Here is a 19,789-nt window from a genome sequence, read left to right as displayed (position 1 = left end):
GAGATAGCATGGAGTCTTCTTCAAGTCTGCTAGCCTTGATAGATATGTCCCTCAGGAATGTATCCAATCCCCCTTTAAAGCCCTCCAAGTTGGTGGCCATCCTCACGTCTGGTAATGAATTCCACAAGTTAATTATGCGTTCTGTGAAGAGGTACTTTATCTCTCCTAAATCTCCTTTAAGTCAGCTCCATTGAGCAATTAGATGCTTAAAACCTTTTCTGTGCTAAGCTGATAGCATGTTTGTGTGTGTGTGTGTGTGTGTGTGCACGTACGTGCATGAGGGGGTGATGGTGGAGAGACCGTTTAAATCCATGGTTCAAGTGATGCAGCTGGTGGAACATGCGAGCCCCTGGATCGCATCCATGAAGAACCAGCCCTGTGGGAGGTTGAAGGGCTCCAGTTCCCAGGAGAAGTGGCCAGGCGCAAGCAGTAGTGCCAGCCAAGGCTGATCCAGAGCCACTGGCCCACGTATGGCCATTTCAGATCTTCCCAATGGCTAAAGAAGCCAAGTCAGGCCAGTCTCTGCAGAAGAGTACGCTTGACTTGAAGGCCCGGATGGGTCATGGACAGGGCTGAGCATGGAAAGGGGCTTGGACCTGGTGGGAGCCTGTCCATCTCTAGTGGCCAGGAAAGGAGAGGAAGGATAGAAATGTGGCGGTGCTCCCTATGAAGAAGGCCCCCGACGAAACTGCCATGTCATATCTCCTTGGCTCTCAGTGGGCCTCAAGGACCATCCAGGTCTGTCCAGCGAAGTTCCATGGCACTGTCCACCCCTGCTGGGGAGAGAGTGGGGAGCCTGGGGTTTTGGGTGACATCTCTGCAGCTTAGAGGGCTGGTCCAAGCAAAGTTGGGGCAGGGTGGACCGGAGTCTGTGTCTCCCCTCCCCTCCCCTCCCCACCCCACCTTGGGGCTGAGAACTCTCGGTGCCCCCCTCCCTCCCTGCCAGCGGAGGGCATTCACGGGAGGAGCGGAAGAACCGGGGCAGCAGGGCCAGCGCCTGCCCCCTGTCTTTCCCCACGAAGCCGTGGACGTGCTTTCCATTCCTGCCCTGAGCCGTGGCGGAGGACCGCTGTGCGCTGCTGCGCAGCTGCCCTGCCCACTCCCCCAAGGAGGCTGGAATTCAGCGCCGCTTGAGCGATGGATTTCGGCAAATGAGCAGCAGCAGGAAGAAGAAAACCTGTTTCCATGCAAATGTCAAAAGCGATTGTGAAAAACCTAAAGTGGGGAGAGAAATGCAGAGTGTCTGTGTGCAAGTCGGATGTTTGTACAGCTCTGCCCCTGGAGACCTCCCATTAAGAGCTTTGTAAACAAGATCCAGCTGCTGCAGGAGACCAGAGGCGCTCGGAAACCTCCGCCCCTCTGGAGACCTGGCCCAGTGGGGCTGCGGGGGGGTGGCCTTGCCGGGAAAAGCAGCCTCCCTCTCTCCCAGCCATGGGAGGCAGTCCCCTTGCTGGGGCAGGGGGGTCCCCTTCTTAGAAAGGGGAGCTGGTGTGCTTGGTTTAGTGCCTTCACTTTGGGGAGGGGGAATAACGGTCCAGCTGTCTTTGATCAGTCAAATTTAGTATTTGAGTAGGGTCCCATCCACATATTTAGGTATTTTCTGAACGTTTAAAATTTAAAAGGAGGCCCAGTTGAAGGAATGGAGGTAAGGGAGAGAGAAGCAGAGGCCGGATAGTGCCCAGAGCAGCAAGCGGGGGGGGGGGGCGTTTTGCGAGTGATGGAGTTGGGGGAGCAAGACCGGGAGCTTGAGGAGGAGGCCTTGTGGGCTCGGAGCAGCGAGGCATAGGGGGTCTGCGGTGAGGAGAGGGTGGCCGACGTCTTGGCAAATTGGACGATGAAAGCAAAGGAGTGTGGGAGACATAAAGCAAAGCTGCACGTGGTCTTTGGGAAGGCAGCATCCTACAGCCCTAGAACTGGGGCGTTGGAAGGGGCTGCAAGGACCACCCAGCCCAGCCCTCTGCCACGGGCAAGAAAACCAGCGAAACTATGCCTGCGGGGTGGCTGTCCGGCTCCTCCTTAAAAACCTGCCGAAGAGGAGAATCTTGGCCGGAGGGGAAAGAGAAGGTCTGTGTTGCGCTTGGCCCTTGGCCTTGGGAGCCGTTCTGGGACTGGTCCGAGCTCCCCACCTTAGATCTGGCCGAGGCATCTCCTCTCTTGCTCCCCTTCCCTTTCTCATCAGTCCCTTCCAGCATCTTTTTCTTTTTGTCCAGCCACCAACCTACCGCAGAGGTCAGTTTCACTTTGGCAGGGGAAACTGGCGAGGCCTATTTCCGGATGGAGGGGCAGGTCAGGCTCTTCCCGCCCAGCCAGAGGAGACCAGAGCCAAGCAGACTCGCAGCTGCGCATGAGAGGCGGATAAAAGGAAGGATTCACTCTCTGAGCCTTTAATCTTTCCATAATCTACCAAACAAGCCCGTGGAGGGTTGTGGAGGGGGAGAGAGGAAAGGGAGAGGCTTTCCCTCCTCCCACCCTGGGACAGCCCCTGGCCCGTTCAAGGGGGGGACAGGAGGGCTGGAGACCACGTCTAGGTGGCTCTTCTTAGCCATGCACAAGCGGAAAGTAACAGCTGCATCCTCCGAGGTCCTTGTGTGGCGATCAGGTCAAGCCAGGGACGGTAACCGTGCCCACTTGCCTTTTCGACTTCGTTTTGTTTTCAGCCTGTTTTACAATCTTAGCATGGGGGGGGGTTTCTTGAACATGCTTCTGTAGCACCCTCTGATGAATTCCCAGGTTAAAGGCAAGAAGGGGGGGAATCAGCCTCCCAAACCCAAGCAGCCATCCCAGGATGCTCTTCTGCCGTGTTGGTTCCACACCTGCAGATGGCGAGAAGCCGTGGCCAAGGGGAGCCGGGCATCGCGACACAGCATAAATCTCTTTGGCACCCCAACTAGCATCTTTCCAGCCAGCTTGCACTCCGTGGTACCGACTCAGCACTTCTGACACGCCTGATTTAGAGGCCCAGCCTGGGAAACGTCTGGTTTGGACCCATAACGGGGGGGCTGGCACAAGCATGCCGTAGCCTCATCTATCTCTGCCAGGACCCACGTTTTGACATTGCCCCCATTGGTCTCTGCGTCTGCTGCTGCTGCTGCTGCTGTTGCTGCTGCTGCTGCTTTTTTCATTCCTTTCCCCTTTCTCCCCCTTTTCTGTTAATAAAAGTTTGGCTTTGTGCTTGCAGTGACCCATTAACAGGGAATTAATTAATGAAACAGGAAGATTTAATAAGTTCCCTTGGGGCTGGAACGATCCTCCACCTGCTGGCCTTCCTTGCTTCGATGACTTGGGGAGAGAGAAGTAAAAGCTACATTTCAATTAACAAATCATTCTAAAAGTTCTTCTCCTGCTCCAAACCGCTCCTGTCAGGTAGCTGAGGGACATGACTTTGCCAGATTTCCAGGCAGGCAACCGTTTTTCACCACCTCTGTATAAGGGAGGACGGTGGGAAAGGCGGCTTTTCTTTTTGCTTAAAAGCCTCCCCCCCCCCGGCCCCAGGTTTTGCAAAGGTGGGAGATAAATCAGATGAGCTTAGGGTTTTTTGAAGTAGGTCGTAGGATGCCTTTTGTCGAAGTGAGTTGAGATTAAGGATTAGATTAAGGTGATTCATTAAAGAAACCCCTGAATTTATGTAGGTTACATCCAGGTGCATTAGATTCATTATTGTGCCGCCAAAACATCTGCTCTTCAGCAGCTCCGCAGCCTTCACTGCATGCCAAAGAGCCAGACCATTCTCTGCTGCTCGCCCAGTTGGGCTGGGGAAGGGAGGGGAGCCCTCTGGGGGCCCTTTGGGTGGGGTTCTGGTGGTCCAGCATGGAGACGGGGTGCTGGTTGCCCTGAGCCCCAAAGGGGTTTCCCCGTCGCCTGTGAACCGGGCTGGGGCAGGGGTCATGGGTGCATCAGGGCCGGGAGCTCTGGCCCTACTGCTCCGTTCCAAGTAGCCGGGGTGCCCTGCTCGTTCTAGGTACATGGAGGTGGCCAACAACGTCCAGAAGGAGGAGACGGTGCTGAGCATCCAGTTTGTGCTCCTGGATTGCTCCCACCTGAAGGCGGCCGTGGTGCAACACTGCAACGAATGGCAGAATAAGCTCACCAACCTGCTGAACGAGATGGCCAGCAGCCGCCTGAGGGAGCTGCATGCCTACCTGCAGGACAATGTGGCCAGGTGAGTGCCCCGCGGCCGCTCGAGCCCCCCAGGGAGCTCCCGGCACCTTTCTCTTTGCCCCCCCCCGGCCTAAAGCGACTCTTTTGCACCTGCAGGATCAGCTGCCCTCCGCAAACCCTGGAGGAGCTTAGCCAAAGCCTCCAGCTCCATGAGACGCTGCAGAACGAGCTGCCCAAGATCGAAGGGCAGATCCCCCCCATCCACGAGCAGTTTGCCATCCTTGAGAAGTACGAGGTGGCGGTGGAGGAAGAGGTACGTCTGTCACTGAGCTGGCCTGGCTGATGCGCCCCGGAGCGCAGTTTTCCTTGTTCTGCCGAGGTAGACACCCTCAGTGTTACGTTAGGGCGAAAGGAGGCAGAGGATGATGGATTGATGGATTAATACCTGGGGAGATAGAGGAGGAGGAAGGGGGCAACCTTCTGCCTTTGTCCTCAGACAGGAGAGCAGGTTCCTGGAGCTCTCCAGCAGCAGCCGTTGCCTCCTTCTTCCCTGGTAGCATCTTGGTCAGCTCCCCCCACCCTCGACATTGTTGTGCTTCTCTCTGCTGGCCCTCACCTCTTCGGTGCTCAATGCCCCTTCGTCTTCCATCACACCAGGTGCTGCAGCTGCTGGGAGAGCTGAATTCGGAGTGGCTGGCCTTCCAGCAGTGCATCCTGGACAGTGAAATCATGTTGAAGAAGCACAAGGAGAAGTTCAAGACGGGCCTGATCCACTGCGCAGATGACTTCAAAAAGAAGGCCCAGAATCTTCTACAGGACTTTGACTTGAATGGTGAATGGCCCCAGGCAGCTCCTCCTCTCCCTCCTGGCCCATTGTCCTCTTCCCACTGGCCTTCTCTGCAACCACCTTTCAATCCCTTGGGGAAGAGCAGTGAAACATTAGCTGGGGCAGGCTGGTTTCTTTTGGGTTTTTGGAGGAAAGCAGTAGAGCTGCTGACTCCCTGAGGGCTTCTAGTGGATAATCTCTGGGTTCCTCAAGAGGAAGCCCCATTCAGCTTAAGGGAACCCAACAGGGCTGGCCCTTTGTTCATATTCTCTTCGGGAAGGAAAAGGAGACACTCCGCCCAGGCCCAGGCTCACCTACGTCTGAGCCACAGCACCCTCTAGAGCAGTGCTTCTCAACCTCGGCCACTTGAAGATGGGTGGACTTCAGCTCCCAGAATTCCCCAGCCAGCCAGGGAAACGGCTTGGCTGATCATCCCAGAACATCTGAAAAGGGTCTTGAACGTCCTCAAATGGAGGGAGGGGGCTTCTGGATGCCTGGCAACTCCACAGTTCCCAGCTGTTGGGCAAGGTTGGTCTAGAGCAGTGTTTCTCAGCCTTGGCAGCTGGAAGATAGGTAGACCATCTTCAAGTGGTCAAGGTTGAGAAGCACTGCTCTACACAGTAGAGGTCTGTAGTGGTTGGATCTGAAGTAGGCGTGGGTGCTTTGGATCTGATGATGTGACTCTTGCATGCCTCTACTGCAGAGTAAAGAGCAGCTAGCCACAGTGGCAGAGAAGCAAACTGAAAGGTTAGGGCAAAGGGTATGTCCCTTAAAGGCAGAATCTAAACAAAGATGGTGATAAAATAAGATACATCCCAGGTCACTTGCAAGGCAATGTGGAGGATCAGCATAACTCAGAGGTTGTTGGTCTGTCCTCTCTCCTTTTTCTCACGCACCAGCTTTTTTTCTCATTTCATGACCCATGAAGTTGCTTCAACGCTCTCCCCCACCCCTGTCCCTACCCCACGCCGATACTGTAAGATCCAGTGATTTTGCCTCCCTGCAGTCACAGGTAGCCCCCGGGGCCGGTGCAGATCCGTCTTTGATTTGCCGGCCAGCCCCGGAGAAGGCACAGAAGTTATCTGGTTCTTCTTTCCTTCTCTGCTGGCAGGTCCTTTCACCAGTGCCATCTCAGCTGATGCTGCCCTGGAGCAGATCTTTGCGATGAGACAATTGCTGGCCAGCATGAAGGAGGAGGAGAACGCCCTGCGCTCTAACCTGGGCATCTTCAAGATCGATCAGCCTGCCTCCAAAGACCTTCAGAAGTTGGAGAGGGTGGGATGACTTTCTCTGGGTCTGCTGGTGACCCTCTCCAGAAGAGGAGAGCTCAGCTCCGAAGCTGGGCCTCATGCCCCCGGGGCTTTCTTCTGTGTTCTCTGCAGGAGCTGGACTACATCCAGCAAGTCTGGGAGATCACTAAGGAATGGGAGGTTCACTGGGAGGAGTGGAAGAATGGGAGCTTTAAGACCCTAAAGACAGAAGTGATGGAGAATACTGCCTTTGCGCTTTCCCGGAAGCTGAATAAGTTGAGCAAAGAGCTTAAGGCAAGTGAGAACAGCTGGCCTTGGGGTGTGAAAAGAGGGAAGAAGTATGATTCAGGAGCTCCCCCATGGAGAATGATGTTCTGCAGGATGGGCTCATCATCTTTCTGTGCTGCCCCTTGAACTTAAGTTCTGCTCCAGGGGTGGGGTTGTGGGGAGGGAGGGATTCCCTACTCTGTGGCAGTACATCCCAGGTCAACTGAACTGAGGTTGAGGGAACCAATAGCAACAACTGGCAGAAATCAGCCCCAAGCCTGAAGTCAAATGCTTTTCAGTTTTCGCCATTTAATAAGCTTTTGCCCCCTCTTTTGTGACCTAAGGACCGGAACTGGGAAATAATTGAGACCTCCAAGACAAAGATTGAACAGTTTAAGAGGACAATGCCCTTGATCACTGACCTCAGGAACCCGGCTTTGCGAGAGAGGTAGGTGACTTGATTTTGGCCAGGAACTGCTGTCTGGGGTTGGCTGACTTGAGGAACACTGACCTTTTATAGGGCCAAGAGAGAACTTTGACCATACAGAGATTGTCTCAGTGATGCAGCCAAGGCTGCAATGGAGGATGGAAGAACCCACTGCTCCCAGTGATGTTACTCTATCGCACCATGTTCACGGATGTTGTACTCTTGCTTCCGGCTTCTTCCTCGGTCCTGTCCATCAGGCATCCTTGTAATGGACTGCTGGTAGCAACAGCGCTTCAGACTAATGTACTGACTTCTCCCACAAGGAGAAGGTCTGCCTGTTGAAGAGCAGGACTGTTAAGTCATCGGAAATGAATCTCTATGGCAGAATTCAGTTCCCAGGAAAGAGAGCTCCAGATAGATAGATGATGATAGGATAGATAGATAGATGATAGCTGGCTGGCTGGCTGGCTGGCTGGCTGGCTGGCTGGCTGGCTGGCTGGCTGGCTGGCTGGCTGGCTGGACGGACAGACACAGACAGACAGACTCGTTCGTTCGTTCGTTCATTCATTCATTCCTGGTTACCCATAGACACTGGGACCAGGTGAAGGATCTGGTCCTTCGGACATTTGATCAGGATGCTGAGGACTTCAGGCTGGAAAGTATCATTGAATTGGGCTTGGACAAACACGTGGAGAAGGTTGCTGAGATTTCTGCCTCAGCCACCAAGGAACTGGCAATCGAGCAGGTAGTATCTTCTGTTTGGAGCTTGTGGGCGGCTTTACCGAACTCCTCCCTCTCAGGGAAAGTCTGAGCATTTGTTTCAGAAGCACAGTGAGGCCCTTGACTTACATGAACTCTTGAGTGTCCAGTTGAGAAGTATCTACAAGTGTTCAGTATGGAGGGGTTACTCATTGTGGTGTCTTTCTCCTTGCAGGCTCTTGAAAACATCGCGAAGACCTGGGCTGTCACTGCATTGGATATTGTGCCTTACAAAGACAAAGGGCACCACCGAGTCAGGTAGGTCTGCCGAGTGCAGGGATGGGAGAAGGATGCCCACATAGCATCAAGGCATGGTAGCTGGCCATGGAAATGTGTGCTTTGGGCACATCAGGTCAAATTTCTACAATGTCTGAAGGTGGACCTGCCTCTAAAAGACCACTGGAAACATCAGCTGCCCCTGAATGCTGAACCAAGAATCTTGGTAAGGTTTTGCCCCTAGGAGCCTATGACGGCCATGTTGGTTTCTGGAAGCAATTAAATGTGCTGGTTACCATCATCTAAGATTTAACTGGTTTGGGCTGAGACAGGATAGCTAAAGACTATCTTCTCCCTGCATTTCACAGTCTGCTGGGGGAATCCTTCTTTATATTCCAAGTGATGAGGCACAATGATTGGGGAAGGAACGAAGGCTTTTCTACCTTCACAGTGTACACCAACTGCAGAACTCCCTTCCCCAGTAAGCGTGGTTGTCCTCTTTCAGCCTTTTGTTCTGGATGAAATTGGATTGCCAGATTAAGAAGCTGTGCTGTTTCTATGTCCGTCCCTAGAAGTGGTGTTTCTGCTTTTCAGTTATGTGTCATTTTTTTCCCACTCTGAGTGTTGTGCTATCACTGGAAAGATGGGGAATGCATCACCCTTTGAATAAAATGAAAACAGAGGAACGTAGGAGCCAGCCATCCTCTGACTCAGCTGCCAAGAGTGGAGGGCAGGCTGAGTATGTCTGGTCTCTCTGTCCACCGTTGCTAAGCTTGATCAGCAGAGCTAGTTGAGAGGATCCAGGTGACTACAGATCAGTCAGTGTGAAATTGGAAAAAATCTAAAACAGATTATAAACAGATCAGTCTGTAAGCATCTTTATAACAGTACAGTGATTATTAAAAGTCAGTACGGAACTGTCAAGAAGTCTTGCCAGATTAATCTTATTTCATGTTTTGATCAGGGAACTTCTTTAGTAGATTGTGGGAATGCTGTAGATGTACTATGTCTTGATTTCATCAAAAACTTTGACGAAGTACCTCATGATATTCTGATTAGTAAGTGAGTTAAGAGTGGGCTGAATGTTATGAGAATTAAATGGATACCTAGCAGTTTGGAAAGTTGTACTCAAAAAGTGTTTATCAATGGTTCCTCATCGAGCTGGGGAGATGGAAGGAAAGCCAGGATATGGAATAATGGCTTTAAGTTTCAAGAAAGCAGATTCCAATTAAATGTTAGAATAACATTGACAGTAAGAGCAGTTTGACAGTGGAACCAGTGCATCAGAAAAGTGATTGGCTCCCCTTCCCTGAAGCGTTCAGAGACTGGATTTGGATTCCTGCACTAATAGGTGGTTGGATTTGATGGCCTCAGAGGACCCTTCCAGCGCTAGGATTCTGTGTGATGATTTTTCCTGTGGGGGCCATCAGAGAAGTCCCATTTTTCTGCAGGCCTTGCCATTCAGGTGGACCCTACAGTGGAGGCAGCTGGCCTTCAGGGGGAGACCTCTAACATCCTTGTTCCATGAAATGTCTTGTGGGGTCCAAATGAGGGCCAAAACCTTGCAGGAAGGGAGAGGGAATGGAGCTTATGGAATAAGTCTTTAGCTGACTCAACAGCTAAACAGGCTAGAGAGCAGGGGGAGTGGGGGCCCTCTTCCACAACAGAGGGGCTGACTCAGAAGTCCTCTACTGCTAGGCCTTGTTTGAGGCCCTGTTCTTACAAGAACTCTCTTTCCACAGAGGAACTGAGGATGTTTTCCAGGCTTTGGATGACAATCAGGTGGCCTTGTCTACCATGAAGGCTTCACGTTTTGTGAAGCCGTTTGAGAAGGAGGTGGACCGCTGGGAACGCTGCCTCTCACTCATCCTGGAGGTGATTGAAATGTTACTGATCGTGCAGCGGCAGTGGATGTACCTGGAGGTGAGGGTTTCATCCTTCCAGAAGCCAGGCTTGTTCTTCCAGCATCTCTTTGGTGGGGCAGAAGGCCACTTTGGTGGTGGTGAGCAATGTTTTGTGGCTTGACTGTTAAAAGTAAGCAGCCCCTTTTCTCTCTCTCTCTGGGAAAGAAATAACAGTTTTCTTTGGTTGCAACCAAGTAAAGTCTTTAGGAGAGATCAGTGATGAGGAAACAAGATGTGCCTGGCAGCCTCTCCCATGAAATGGGCAGGTGCTTTAGAATCCAGGTGTGTCTGTCTCATTTTCCCTTCATCTCCAGAACATCTTCTTGGGAGAAGATATCCGCAAGCAGCTGCCTGGTGAATCGTCCTCCTTTGACCGTATCAACGGCAGCTGGAAGACCATCATGGACCGTTTTGTCAAGGACAATAATGCTCTGCGTGCTACTCATTACCCAGGTTGCTGTCCCTCCTTTCTGTCATGGTGGAGGGAGGGTCCACAGCTCGGGGGAAGAAGCACAATCTGTTTTGCATCCAACGTTTCTACGTTCTACCTCAACATCTGGCAATATGAAGAAGGTTATCAGGGCTTTGGGATTCTGAGGCCTCTGGTTGTTCTGAGGAGAGTGGGTTTCATGGCCAGGGCAAGAGAGAGACACTTATGACTGTTCTGTGCTTCTCCCTGCAGGACTGCTGGACAAACTGGTAGAAATGAACGCTGCCCTAGAAGATATCCAGAAGTCCCTTGACATGTACTTGGAAACCAAGCGCCATATCTTTCCCCGCTTCTACTTCCTATCCAATGATGATCTCTTGGAGATCTTGGGCCAGTCCCGTAACCCAGAAGCTGTCCAGCCCCACCTCAAGAAGTGCTTTGACAACATTAAGTGCCTCAAAATTCAGAAGGTATGACTCATTGGAGGCAGTCCTCTCCTGTCCAGGCCTCTTCAGTTTCCCCTTTGAGTATCCTCTTTCTTTCCATGCAATGCTGTGGCTGACTGGCAGCCAGAATTCTCCTTGGACTTGGCATTTTTTGGTGGGCAACCTCAAAAAAGCAGGTCTTCCCTCGGTCAGGAGATGATTAATGGGGCAGACTCCCATGGGTGGAGAATCCTTATTCTCTTTTCCATGCTCAGATTGGCTTGACCAACCGGTCTGAAGCCCTCGGCATGTACTCTCTGGATGGTGAATATGTGGATTTCACCCATTCTGTACTGCTGGAAGGACCTGTGGAGGTGAGCAATTTCTCCCTGGCTTCCCCTGGAATCATTTGATTCCTGCTAAAGTTCTGAGGCCTGAAACACCGGCTAGAGCTTTGACCCTGGCACATCCCTTCTCTGGCCCCCGTTCCTCCTTGCTCGCTGGATTAGACTGTTTTGCTTGGAGCTCATGATGGTACCATGGAATCCCTTTCCTGTTCCCCTGCTCTTCTGCCCACAACCGGCTTTCCCACGTGCTTTCCCTCTCCCTGAGCTGCCCAGGTCATGCCTTGCCCTGCTGTGTGTTGACGGGGGTGGTGTCAGGCACTGGTCCAGGGTGGTTTCGCCGGGCTCCCCTGTCCCCCAGTGAACTTTTCCACAGTGGAGGGCACCGGCAGGCTCCATTGTGACCGAGAACGCACGTTCCAGGAGTGGCTGTGTGATGTGGAGCGGGCCATGCGCTGGACTTTGAGGGAGGTGCTGCGGAACTGCCGGCTGGCCCTGAAGAAGATGTTGACCAAGCGGGACAAATGGGTGAAGGAGTGGCCCGGACAGGTGACGATGTAGAGCTGGGGGGAGGTCGGGTGGGGTCGCTGGGGTGTCTTGGCAGGTGCCAAGGTAGCGGCAGGTCCTGACCTGGCTGGGTACCCCATCTTGTTTTGGTGTGGCATGCTGGCCTCCTAGCATGGGGCTGCCACCCAGATGTTTACACCTGCCCGTCCTGCTCCTAGGATGATCTTGGGGGTCTCTGGCACGTTTGGTAGCCAAAAGAGGAGGTGAAGGAGGGAGGGCTGCTTATGGGGTTTACTCCTCCTCCCTCCCTCCCACTCCCACTCCCACTCCCACTGTCAGCTTGGTTTCTGTTGTAACTGGGGGCTCCTGCGACCCCCCTTTGTCTAGACCTTCCCTGCAAGTCCCTGTCAATGGGAAGAGGTTGGTGCTCCCTCCCTTCCTTGAGCAGAGAAATCCAGAGGGAAAAGCAGCTGTTCCCTTCAGCCCCCCTCGGCGCCTCAGGTCAAGCTGTGGCACAGGAAGATGGGGCTCCTTCCCCTTTCCCCCCCACCTCCAAACCAGCAGCCGTGAGCTGATTTTCCCCAGCATCTTCCGGCAGATGGTGATCACCGCTAGCCAGATTCAGTGGACGGCAGACGTGAGCAAGTGTTTGGCCACCTGTAAGGACCGTGGGGACAAGAAGTACCTGAAGGTGATGAAGAAGAAGCAGGTGAGACCCGGGACAGCCCCAGCGCAAGTTCCCAAGTCTCCCCTCCTGCAGCCTACCCCTTCGCCCCGGCCATAGCGGCGCCGAGCACCCGGCCGACCCGGACAGACCTCTTGTCCCTCTGCCCCGGGGAATCGAGGGCGGCTTCTCTCCAGGATGGAGAGTATGGTCCCCGTCTCAACGTTTGTCCTCCCTGTCCAAGGCTGATGGGAGCTGTGGGTGTCACCGTGGAGAGGGCTGGCGGTTAGTGGGGAAAGCTGGTGGGGCCTGGGTCTTGAAGAGGCTCCTCTTTCTGGCACCTAGAGAATGCTGCGTGCAGGCAAGAGGGCCTGGTTTGGGAGTTGCCGCATCTGGTGCAGTGTTTCTCGACCTTGGCCACTTTAAGCTGTGTGGACTTCAACTCCCAGAATTCCCCAGGCTGGTTGAAGTCCACACAGCTTAAAGTGGCCAAGGTCGAGAAACACTGGTCTAGTGCCTGGTTATAGCCTTTCCAGGATTTATCATTTCCTTCTCTTAGGCAAAGCCCCCAGTGGGTGGGGTAGGGTAACATTCTCTCAGGGCCCAGCCTGTTTTCCTATACAACCCATCCAGCGGCTAGAATTGCAAGATAGGCTGCAACTGGACACGGAAGCTCCACGTGGCCATCAGGACAAACCGCTTTCTTTTTGGGGGTGGGGGGGCAGGTATCCATGCTCAACAAGTATTCGGAGGCCATCCGTGGCAACCTGACAAAAATCATGCGCCTGAAGATTGTGGCGCTGGTGACAGTGGAAGTCCATGCCCGGGATGTCATTGAGAAGCTGTACAAGAGCAGCTTACTGGATGTGACCTCCTTTGAATGGCTGAGCCAGCTTCGCCTCTACTGGGAGAAGGTGGGGAGCCTCCTGCGTTGCTCAGAGATGGGGGGGAGTGTGCGTGAGTGTCTGTGCACGCACATATGCGTGTAAGGCACCCTGTGGCAGCGGTGAGGTCCTGCTGCTGCCCTCTGCTGGAGAGAAGGGGCTGCGCTCTGGACTGCCGTCCCCACATCCATCCTTGCGTTTCACTTCCCCCTGCTGTCCGTGCGCGGGACCGCAGGAGCCTGGGCGGCTGGGGGAGGTGTGAGCCAGGCCCCAAACGACTAGCTCTCACCTCTGCCAGCAGGCAGGCCCCCCACAGTCCCTGCTTCCTGCGCACGGGCACTTCCTGCGCACTCCGGATCTTGTGTCCTCGGACCTCTAGGAGGGGCCCTGAGGCCGTTGCCACCCCATCTGTGCCCCCCAGATGGTCTTGGGCAGCCCCTCCCTGCCAAGCAAAAGGGGTGCGAGGCTCTGGTTGATCCCCACCATTGGCCAGGGCAGGGTCGTGCCCCAAGGCCAGAGCGAAGGGAAGCAGGCGGGTCGTAGGAGTTCAGGTGAGCTGTGACGTTTTGCTCATCTTCGAAACAGCCTTGGCTCAGTCCTTTATGAACTCCAGCCCCAATTCACTGTAGCGTCGCCAGTCAGACGTTGCCCTTGGTGGCCCCGCGGTCAGAAGGGGCCCGTCGCCCTTGTGGCTTGGGGGTGAATCTCTCCCCCCACCCCCCACCCCCCACCCCCCTGCTCCAACGGAAGCCTTCTTTTCAGGACCTGGACGATTGTGTCATCCGGCAGACAAACACCCAGTTTGCTTACGGCTATGAGTATCTGGGAAACTCTGGGCGGCTGGTGATCACACCCCTGACTGACAGGTACCCTGCAGGAGAGGGGAGCGGGGTGGGCTTGCTGGCCCCGTGAAGGGGGTGGACGTGAGGGCGTGGGGCTGTGGAAGGCAAGTCGCCTGGCTGGCTGACCCCTTGAGGTCTTGCTGCCTCAGGTGCTACATGACACTGACCACAGCCCTCCACCTCCACCGAGGAGGGTCCCCGAAAGGCCCTGCAGGCACTGGCAAGACCGAGACCGTGAAGGACCTGGGCAAGGCGCTGGGCATGTATGTGATCGTGGTGAACTGCTCAGAGGGCCTGGATTATAAATCCATGGGGCGCATGTACTCCGGCCTCGCCCAGGCAAGTGAGGCACAGCTGGGAAGGGGAGGTCAGGCCCTCCCTCTGTTGAGCTCTGCGGGGTCCCCCGACTCACCCCCGCTGCTTCACCCCTGCAGACGGGAGCCTGGGGGTGCTTTGACGAATTCAACCGCATCAACATTGAGGTGCTCTCGGTGGTGGCCCAGCAGATTCTCTCCATCCTCTCCGCCTTGGCTGCCAACATGACGCGCTTCACCTTTGAAGGCCACGAGATCAACCTGGTGTGGTCTTGTGGCATCTTCATCACCATGAACCCAGGTGGGGCCCAGCAAGATTGGCCCCTGAGGCTTTGCAGGGGGTGGGGGTGCAGAGAACCTCCTCGGGGCTGCACCTCTGCCTCCCGCTGAAGTCCTTGTCCGTGGGGTGTTTCGGCAGGGTACGCAGGGCGCACAGAGCTGCCTGACAACCTCAAGTCCATGTTCCGCCCCATCTCCATGGTCGTGCCAGACTCCACCCTCATTGCCGAAATCATCCTCTTCGGAGAAGGCTTCAACAACTGCAAGGTATCAGCCGGTCGTTGGGCCCTGCGGGAACCCCGCAAACCCTGGTGAGGCGTTCCCCCCACCTCTCGTCTCCTTCCCAGGTCCTGGCCAAGAAGGTCTACACTCTTTACTCCCTGGCCGTGCAACAGCTCTCCAAGCAGGACCACTATGACTTTGGCCTCCGGGCCCTCACCTCTCTGCTCCGCTACGCTGGGAAGAAGCGCCGGATGCGGCCTGATCTTTCTGATGAAGAGGTGGGGCGAGTGGGGCTGCTGCGGGGTGGGGGGGACCGAGGGGCCTTGTGGCTGGAGCTCTCTGAGGTGCTGCTGGGTCTCTGCCTCTGCTGTGGGAGGGGGCTGACGGGCACGAGTGGGCGAGTGAGCTCGTGGAGAGAAGGTCCCCCGAGCTCCTTAGGAGACAGCTTCTGCTCTCGGCAGCAGCTCCTCTCCAAGAGGCGGGACCTCCTTTGCGGGGGCTTCCGGGGTGGCAGACAGCCTCTTCCCTCCCTGGTTTCAGATCCTCCTCATGGCCATGAAGGACATGAACATAGCCAAGCTGACATCCGGTGACGTCCCGCTCTTCAACGCCATCATCCAGGACCTCTTCCCGGGCATCGAGTGCCCCATCATTGACTACGGGAAGGTCAGCTCCTCTGCCTGCCCGGCCAGGCTGCAGGAACTGGGCCTTGCCTCCTCTTCTTGGGAAATGGCTGAGATGCTGTGGTCCAGGGAGGGGTGGGGGAGCTTTCCAGATCGCCCCCCGGGGCAGCAGTGTCCCTTCCGGAGGGATGTGAAGTGCCCTCAGTCTCAGGATCGCCCTTCCTCCCTTCCTTCCTTCACCGACAGCTCAAGGAAGTGCTGGAGGGGGAGTTGAGGGAGATGGGACTGCAGGTCATTCCCTTCACCATGATGAAGGTGATCCAGCTCTATGAGACGAAGAACTCCCGCCACTCCTCCATGATCGTGGGCAACACCGGCAGCGGCAAGACCGTCACCTGGCGGGCCCTGCAGGCCACTCTCTGCAGCCTGCACAAGAGCGGGGAGACGTCTTTCAACTTGGTCCGGGTCTGTGGCTGTGGCAGTTCCCTGGGGTTGGGGTTGGGGTTGGGGTTGGGGTTGGGGAGGGCGGGCAACAGAAAGGCAAAGAGCCAGTGCCTGCTTGCCTGGCTTCCCTCCCTCTCATTCCCATCTCCTCCCATCTTCCCTGCCTGCCTGCCTGCCTGCCTGCCTGCCTGCCTGCCTGCCTGCCTGCCTGCCTGCCTGCCTGCCTGCCTGCCTCCCTCCCTCCCTCCCTCCCTCCCTCCCTCCCTCCCTCCCTCCCTCCCTTCCTTCCTTCCTTCCTTCCTTCCTTCCTTCCTTCCTTCCTTCCTTCCCTCCCTCCCTCCCTCCCTCCCTCCTTCCTACCTCCTACCTCACACCTCAGCTCTCTCCTCTTCCAAAGCTTTTCTCTTCCCTGTTTGGCAAGCAGCATCTGTGGGTTCGACTATTCCCTTACAGTGAGTCAAGGAAAGCTTGTTGGCCTCCCTTGATATTTGGGGAAGGTGGGGGGCAATCTGGTTCCTCCTCCTGCCCAGTGGTCTGGCCTTGGCTGCAGGGAAACCAGGAGGCTCTTGCTTCCTTCTGACGGTGGCTTTCTTCTGTCTCCTCCTCCTCCTCCTCCGCTGCCTTCCTCTGCTTCCAGGAGTATCCCCTGAACCCAAAGGCAGTGTCCCTGGGCGAGCTGTACGGAGAGTACGACCTCAACACCAACGAGTGGACGGATGGCATTCTGTCCAGCGTCATGCGAATAGCCTGCGCAGGTACAGCAGCCTCTTGGCCTGGCCACACTGGCGGCCCTCCCATCAGCCCTGCTCTTTGCTGCGGGTGCATTTCTCCCTGAGTCCCGTGTGGTGCAAGGCACCCTGGCTCATCGGAAGAGAGAGCCCGGAGAGGACCGCTTGGCCCCTCTCCCCCCACTCCGTGAGGAGCTCGGGAGGGGCGCAGGACAGGGGGAAGCCCAGGAAAGGGCAGCGGGGTGGACCCTCAGCCTGGCCTCAGGTGGAGCCTCTGAACGCCTGGGATCCCTGCTCAGCCCTGCAGCCACGCTTGCCTTCTCCATGAGAGCAAAGATTCCTCTCTTCACTCCAGGCTGGCCGGCCAGACTTCTGCCCACTTACCTCTCACCTCTCAAAGGCTGTGTTCTCCCCTTGGAGAAGGAGATGTCAAGCCATGGAGCCACTGGGCCAAGGGTCTCAAGGGCGTGGCCCCCCTGCGGCTACTTGTGAAGCCATTAGGGTCTGGATGTAGATGCTGTGTCTACTGCCGGGCACCAGGTCCTTCAGCCAGGGGTGATTTCGCTCTGTTGGCAGAGGATCTCTGGGTGGGAAGGTCTTTTGGAGCCAGTGGGGTGGGAATGTGGCTGTTCTAGGAAAGAGGGGGAGAAGGGGGCTTCCTCAGACCGCAGCCGGTGTGAAAAAGAAGGTCAGGGGCCCAGTGGCACAAGGCACGAGGTTTGTGGGGCAGAGCCAGCTCCAGGCTTCATCACTTCTGCTCTTGCTGAGTCCCGGGTGGTTTGGGGTGAGGGCCCAAGCAGGGAAGCTGGATCCAGGCCGGTGCAGATCAGGGCAACTGGCGCTGGTTGTCAGGCATTTTCCTAATCTGCTTGCAACTGCACCATTTGCATATTAAACCACAATTAATGGCTGGCGGCTCCCATGTGAAGTGAACTGGGTGGCTTCTGGATTCTCACCTGGGCATTTGCTGCTGCTGCTGCTGCTGCTGCTGCTGCTGCTGCTGCTGCTGCTGCTGCTGCTGCTTTACACACAGCTCCTTCCTTCCTTCCTACTCAACGACACAGCTCCTCCTGCGAGAAACCTGCCAAGGGCTCTGCCCTTTGTGGCGAGGGGAAGTGACTGGCCACATGCAGAATGGTGACCGCTGGCCTTCTGACGGGTCGCAGTCTGGCTCGGGTCAGCTGGCAGTGGGCGTGGGCCCTGGGCTCTCCCAATCATCTCACCCCCTCCACTCTCCCCAATCTCGCCTCCCTGCAAGGTTTCCCCTCAGCCCCAAATCCACAAGCCTTGGGGAGCTGTTTGGGAGGCATGTCCTCACCACTAGCAAGGGGTGCGATGGCATTTTGGCTTCCATTGTGCACCAGGCCTGCCCAGGTATTTGCCTGCTGCTTCTTCTGTGCCAGGGACGAGCTGCTGCTGCCAGTCAATCACCTCTCCTTTCTGAGTGAGCTGGCAGCTCTCTCTGCCTGAGCCTCTCAGTCAACCACTCTAAGGTGCTTCTGGGAGAAATCCCCTGCTTCTCTGAAAATTTCTGGGTCCATTGGGGTGAGGAGGGTCTAGGCTTGGGTTCCTTGAGCAGCCGATGGGATGGCAGGACCCGCATTGGGGCGAGTGGTTCAGCTCCTTTAGGTCTTGTCCGTGGCTGGCAGTGCTAGAGGGGAGCCTCTGTTTGCATTTGGGGAAAGGAAGGAGGCCAGTGATTTTCACAAGCAAGTCCTTTTGCTGCACTCCTGGGAGTCCGAAAGCGTTTCCTGATGCAAGAGACCAAAAGGGAGGGCAAGAGGGGTAAATGTGGTGCAGGTCCCTGACTTCTCCTGCTCCTCGTGTGCTCTGACAGAGCTTCCCCTCTTTTGCCCAGATGAGAAACCGGATGAAAAGTGGATCCTCTTTGATGGACCGGTGGACACGCTGTGGATTGAGAGCATGAACTCGGTCATGGATGACAACAAAGTCCTGACACTGATCAATGGGGAGAGGATTGCCATGCCTGAGCAGGTAGCCCAAAGGTCCTGCTCTCTCCCCCCGCCCCTTTCAGGCAGCCAGGCTGGGACCCCAGCAAGAGGGACCTGATGGGCGTTGGCACTGTTCTTCAGGTTTCGCTGTTGTTTGAAGTGGAGAACCTCGCTGTTGCCTCGCCTGCCACCGTCTCCCGATGTGGGATGGTCTACACAGACTACAGTGACCTGGGTTGGAAGCCATATGTCCTGTCCTGGATTGAGAAGCGCCCCAAGGTAATGGAGGGACAGGAGCATGCTTGGAATGTGATGCCAGTCACTAGGCCATCTCTAGTGCTGTGGGATCATCCGTGGGCATTACAGACATATGCACACACACAGCCTGCTGTACTTCCATTGGGCCAGCCCTCCTGAGGCTGTACCCTGTATGTATGGGGGAGGTCAGAACCAGTAATGGTGGAGGGGTGATTAGAGAGGAAGCAAGGAGTCCTTGAGGTCTTTTGAGGGACACCTGTTGGTTGATCAGAGTCCTCAAAATGATGAGAGAAACTTAAAGAAGAAACAGCCCTGTAGAAGGAGGGGCTTGGCAGGTGGCGTTTTCAAGACCAGGAGGTAGCATCACATTTCCTGGCTCTGCTTCAGGGAGAAAGCAGAGACTGAATCTGCACTTGCTTCTTCCCAGGCTGAAACAGAAACCCTGCAGCGCATGTTTGACAAATTCACCAACAAGATCCTGACCTTCAAGAAGGAGAACTGTCAAGAGTTGGTTCCTATCTCTGAATACAGTGGCATCGTGGCCCTCTGCAAGCTCTTCATGTCTTTGGCCTCTTCCGAGGAAGGGGTAAGGGGCAGGCAAGGCACCACCAGCTGGCCTTCTCGTGCTGCCCTAGATATTGGATATATGAAACTTGTAGTTAAAGCTACAAGGAAGAAGGTTCAGACCAGACAGTAGGAGGAACTTTGTGAGTTGTCAGCCGGTGGCAGAGTCTGCCAATGGCATGACAGGTTCTCCTTCACTAGAGGTCTTAAATGGAGGCTGTCCAAGATGCTCTACTCAATGACCTCTAAGATCTCTTCCAACTCAGTGATTCTCTGAATCCAAGGGTGTCCTACTATGGCCTGTAGCCCTGTGGTGAGAGTAACCAAGAACACTTTTTTCTGGATAGACCAGGCTAGGAATCGCCTTTGTCCTGCCCAAAGTGTGGAGAGTGGAGCCCTCCTGCTCCACTGCCCAGGGACCCTGAGAATGAACAAGAGACATTTTGGGATTAAATGTTTTTAATCAACATCTCTCTGGGGATGCCCAGTTACAGTGTCCCGAAAGTAGGTCTTGGCCCTGAGTGGGTCTGTTGACCCATAGCCAATAGCCGGAATCCCAGTG

General features: G+C 55.3%; 1 protein-coding gene across 1 annotated transcript in view; it reads left to right on the top strand.

Annotated features, from left to right (window-relative positions):
- DNAH2 (dynein axonemal heavy chain 2) overlaps nucleotides 1-19,789 on the top strand; it is a 74,611-nt gene that overhangs the window by 32,313 nt on the left and 22,509 nt on the right. Inside the window, exons 20-45 of the mRNA XM_088142315.1 lie at nucleotides 3,959-4,159; nucleotides 4,255-4,411; nucleotides 4,756-4,930; nucleotides 6,036-6,199; nucleotides 6,307-6,468; nucleotides 6,786-6,889; nucleotides 7,457-7,613; nucleotides 7,803-7,885; nucleotides 9,586-9,766; nucleotides 10,062-10,200; nucleotides 10,430-10,647; nucleotides 10,878-10,976; nucleotides 11,370-11,495; nucleotides 12,052-12,162; nucleotides 12,843-13,031; nucleotides 13,764-13,867; nucleotides 13,993-14,182; nucleotides 14,278-14,458; nucleotides 14,576-14,703; nucleotides 14,784-14,936; nucleotides 15,199-15,324; nucleotides 15,528-15,746; nucleotides 16,363-16,480; nucleotides 18,312-18,448; nucleotides 18,547-18,684; nucleotides 19,091-19,249. Of these exons, the coding sequence (XP_087998441.1) occupies nucleotides 3,959-4,159; nucleotides 4,255-4,411; nucleotides 4,756-4,930; nucleotides 6,036-6,199; nucleotides 6,307-6,468; nucleotides 6,786-6,889; nucleotides 7,457-7,613; nucleotides 7,803-7,885; nucleotides 9,586-9,766; nucleotides 10,062-10,200; nucleotides 10,430-10,647; nucleotides 10,878-10,976; nucleotides 11,370-11,495; nucleotides 12,052-12,162; nucleotides 12,843-13,031; nucleotides 13,764-13,867; nucleotides 13,993-14,182; nucleotides 14,278-14,458; nucleotides 14,576-14,703; nucleotides 14,784-14,936; nucleotides 15,199-15,324; nucleotides 15,528-15,746; nucleotides 16,363-16,480; nucleotides 18,312-18,448; nucleotides 18,547-18,684; nucleotides 19,091-19,249 (3,919 nt within the window). The remainder of the gene's footprint in view (nucleotides 1-3,958; nucleotides 4,160-4,254; nucleotides 4,412-4,755; nucleotides 4,931-6,035; nucleotides 6,200-6,306; nucleotides 6,469-6,785; nucleotides 6,890-7,456; nucleotides 7,614-7,802; nucleotides 7,886-9,585; nucleotides 9,767-10,061; nucleotides 10,201-10,429; nucleotides 10,648-10,877; nucleotides 10,977-11,369; nucleotides 11,496-12,051; nucleotides 12,163-12,842; nucleotides 13,032-13,763; nucleotides 13,868-13,992; nucleotides 14,183-14,277; nucleotides 14,459-14,575; nucleotides 14,704-14,783; nucleotides 14,937-15,198; nucleotides 15,325-15,527; nucleotides 15,747-16,362; nucleotides 16,481-18,311; nucleotides 18,449-18,546; nucleotides 18,685-19,090; nucleotides 19,250-19,789) is intronic.

Source organism: Python bivittatus, unplaced genomic scaffold (genome assembly GCF_059951505.1).
Source record: "Python bivittatus isolate LINGU-HERP-01145 unplaced genomic scaffold, Pbiv_v1 ctg000370_np1212, whole genome shotgun sequence".
Lineage (NCBI taxonomy): Eukaryota > Metazoa > Chordata > Lepidosauria > Squamata > Pythonidae > Python > Python bivittatus.
Note: the sequence above shows the minus strand (reverse complement) of the source record. Positions and strands in the feature narration are given on the sequence as shown.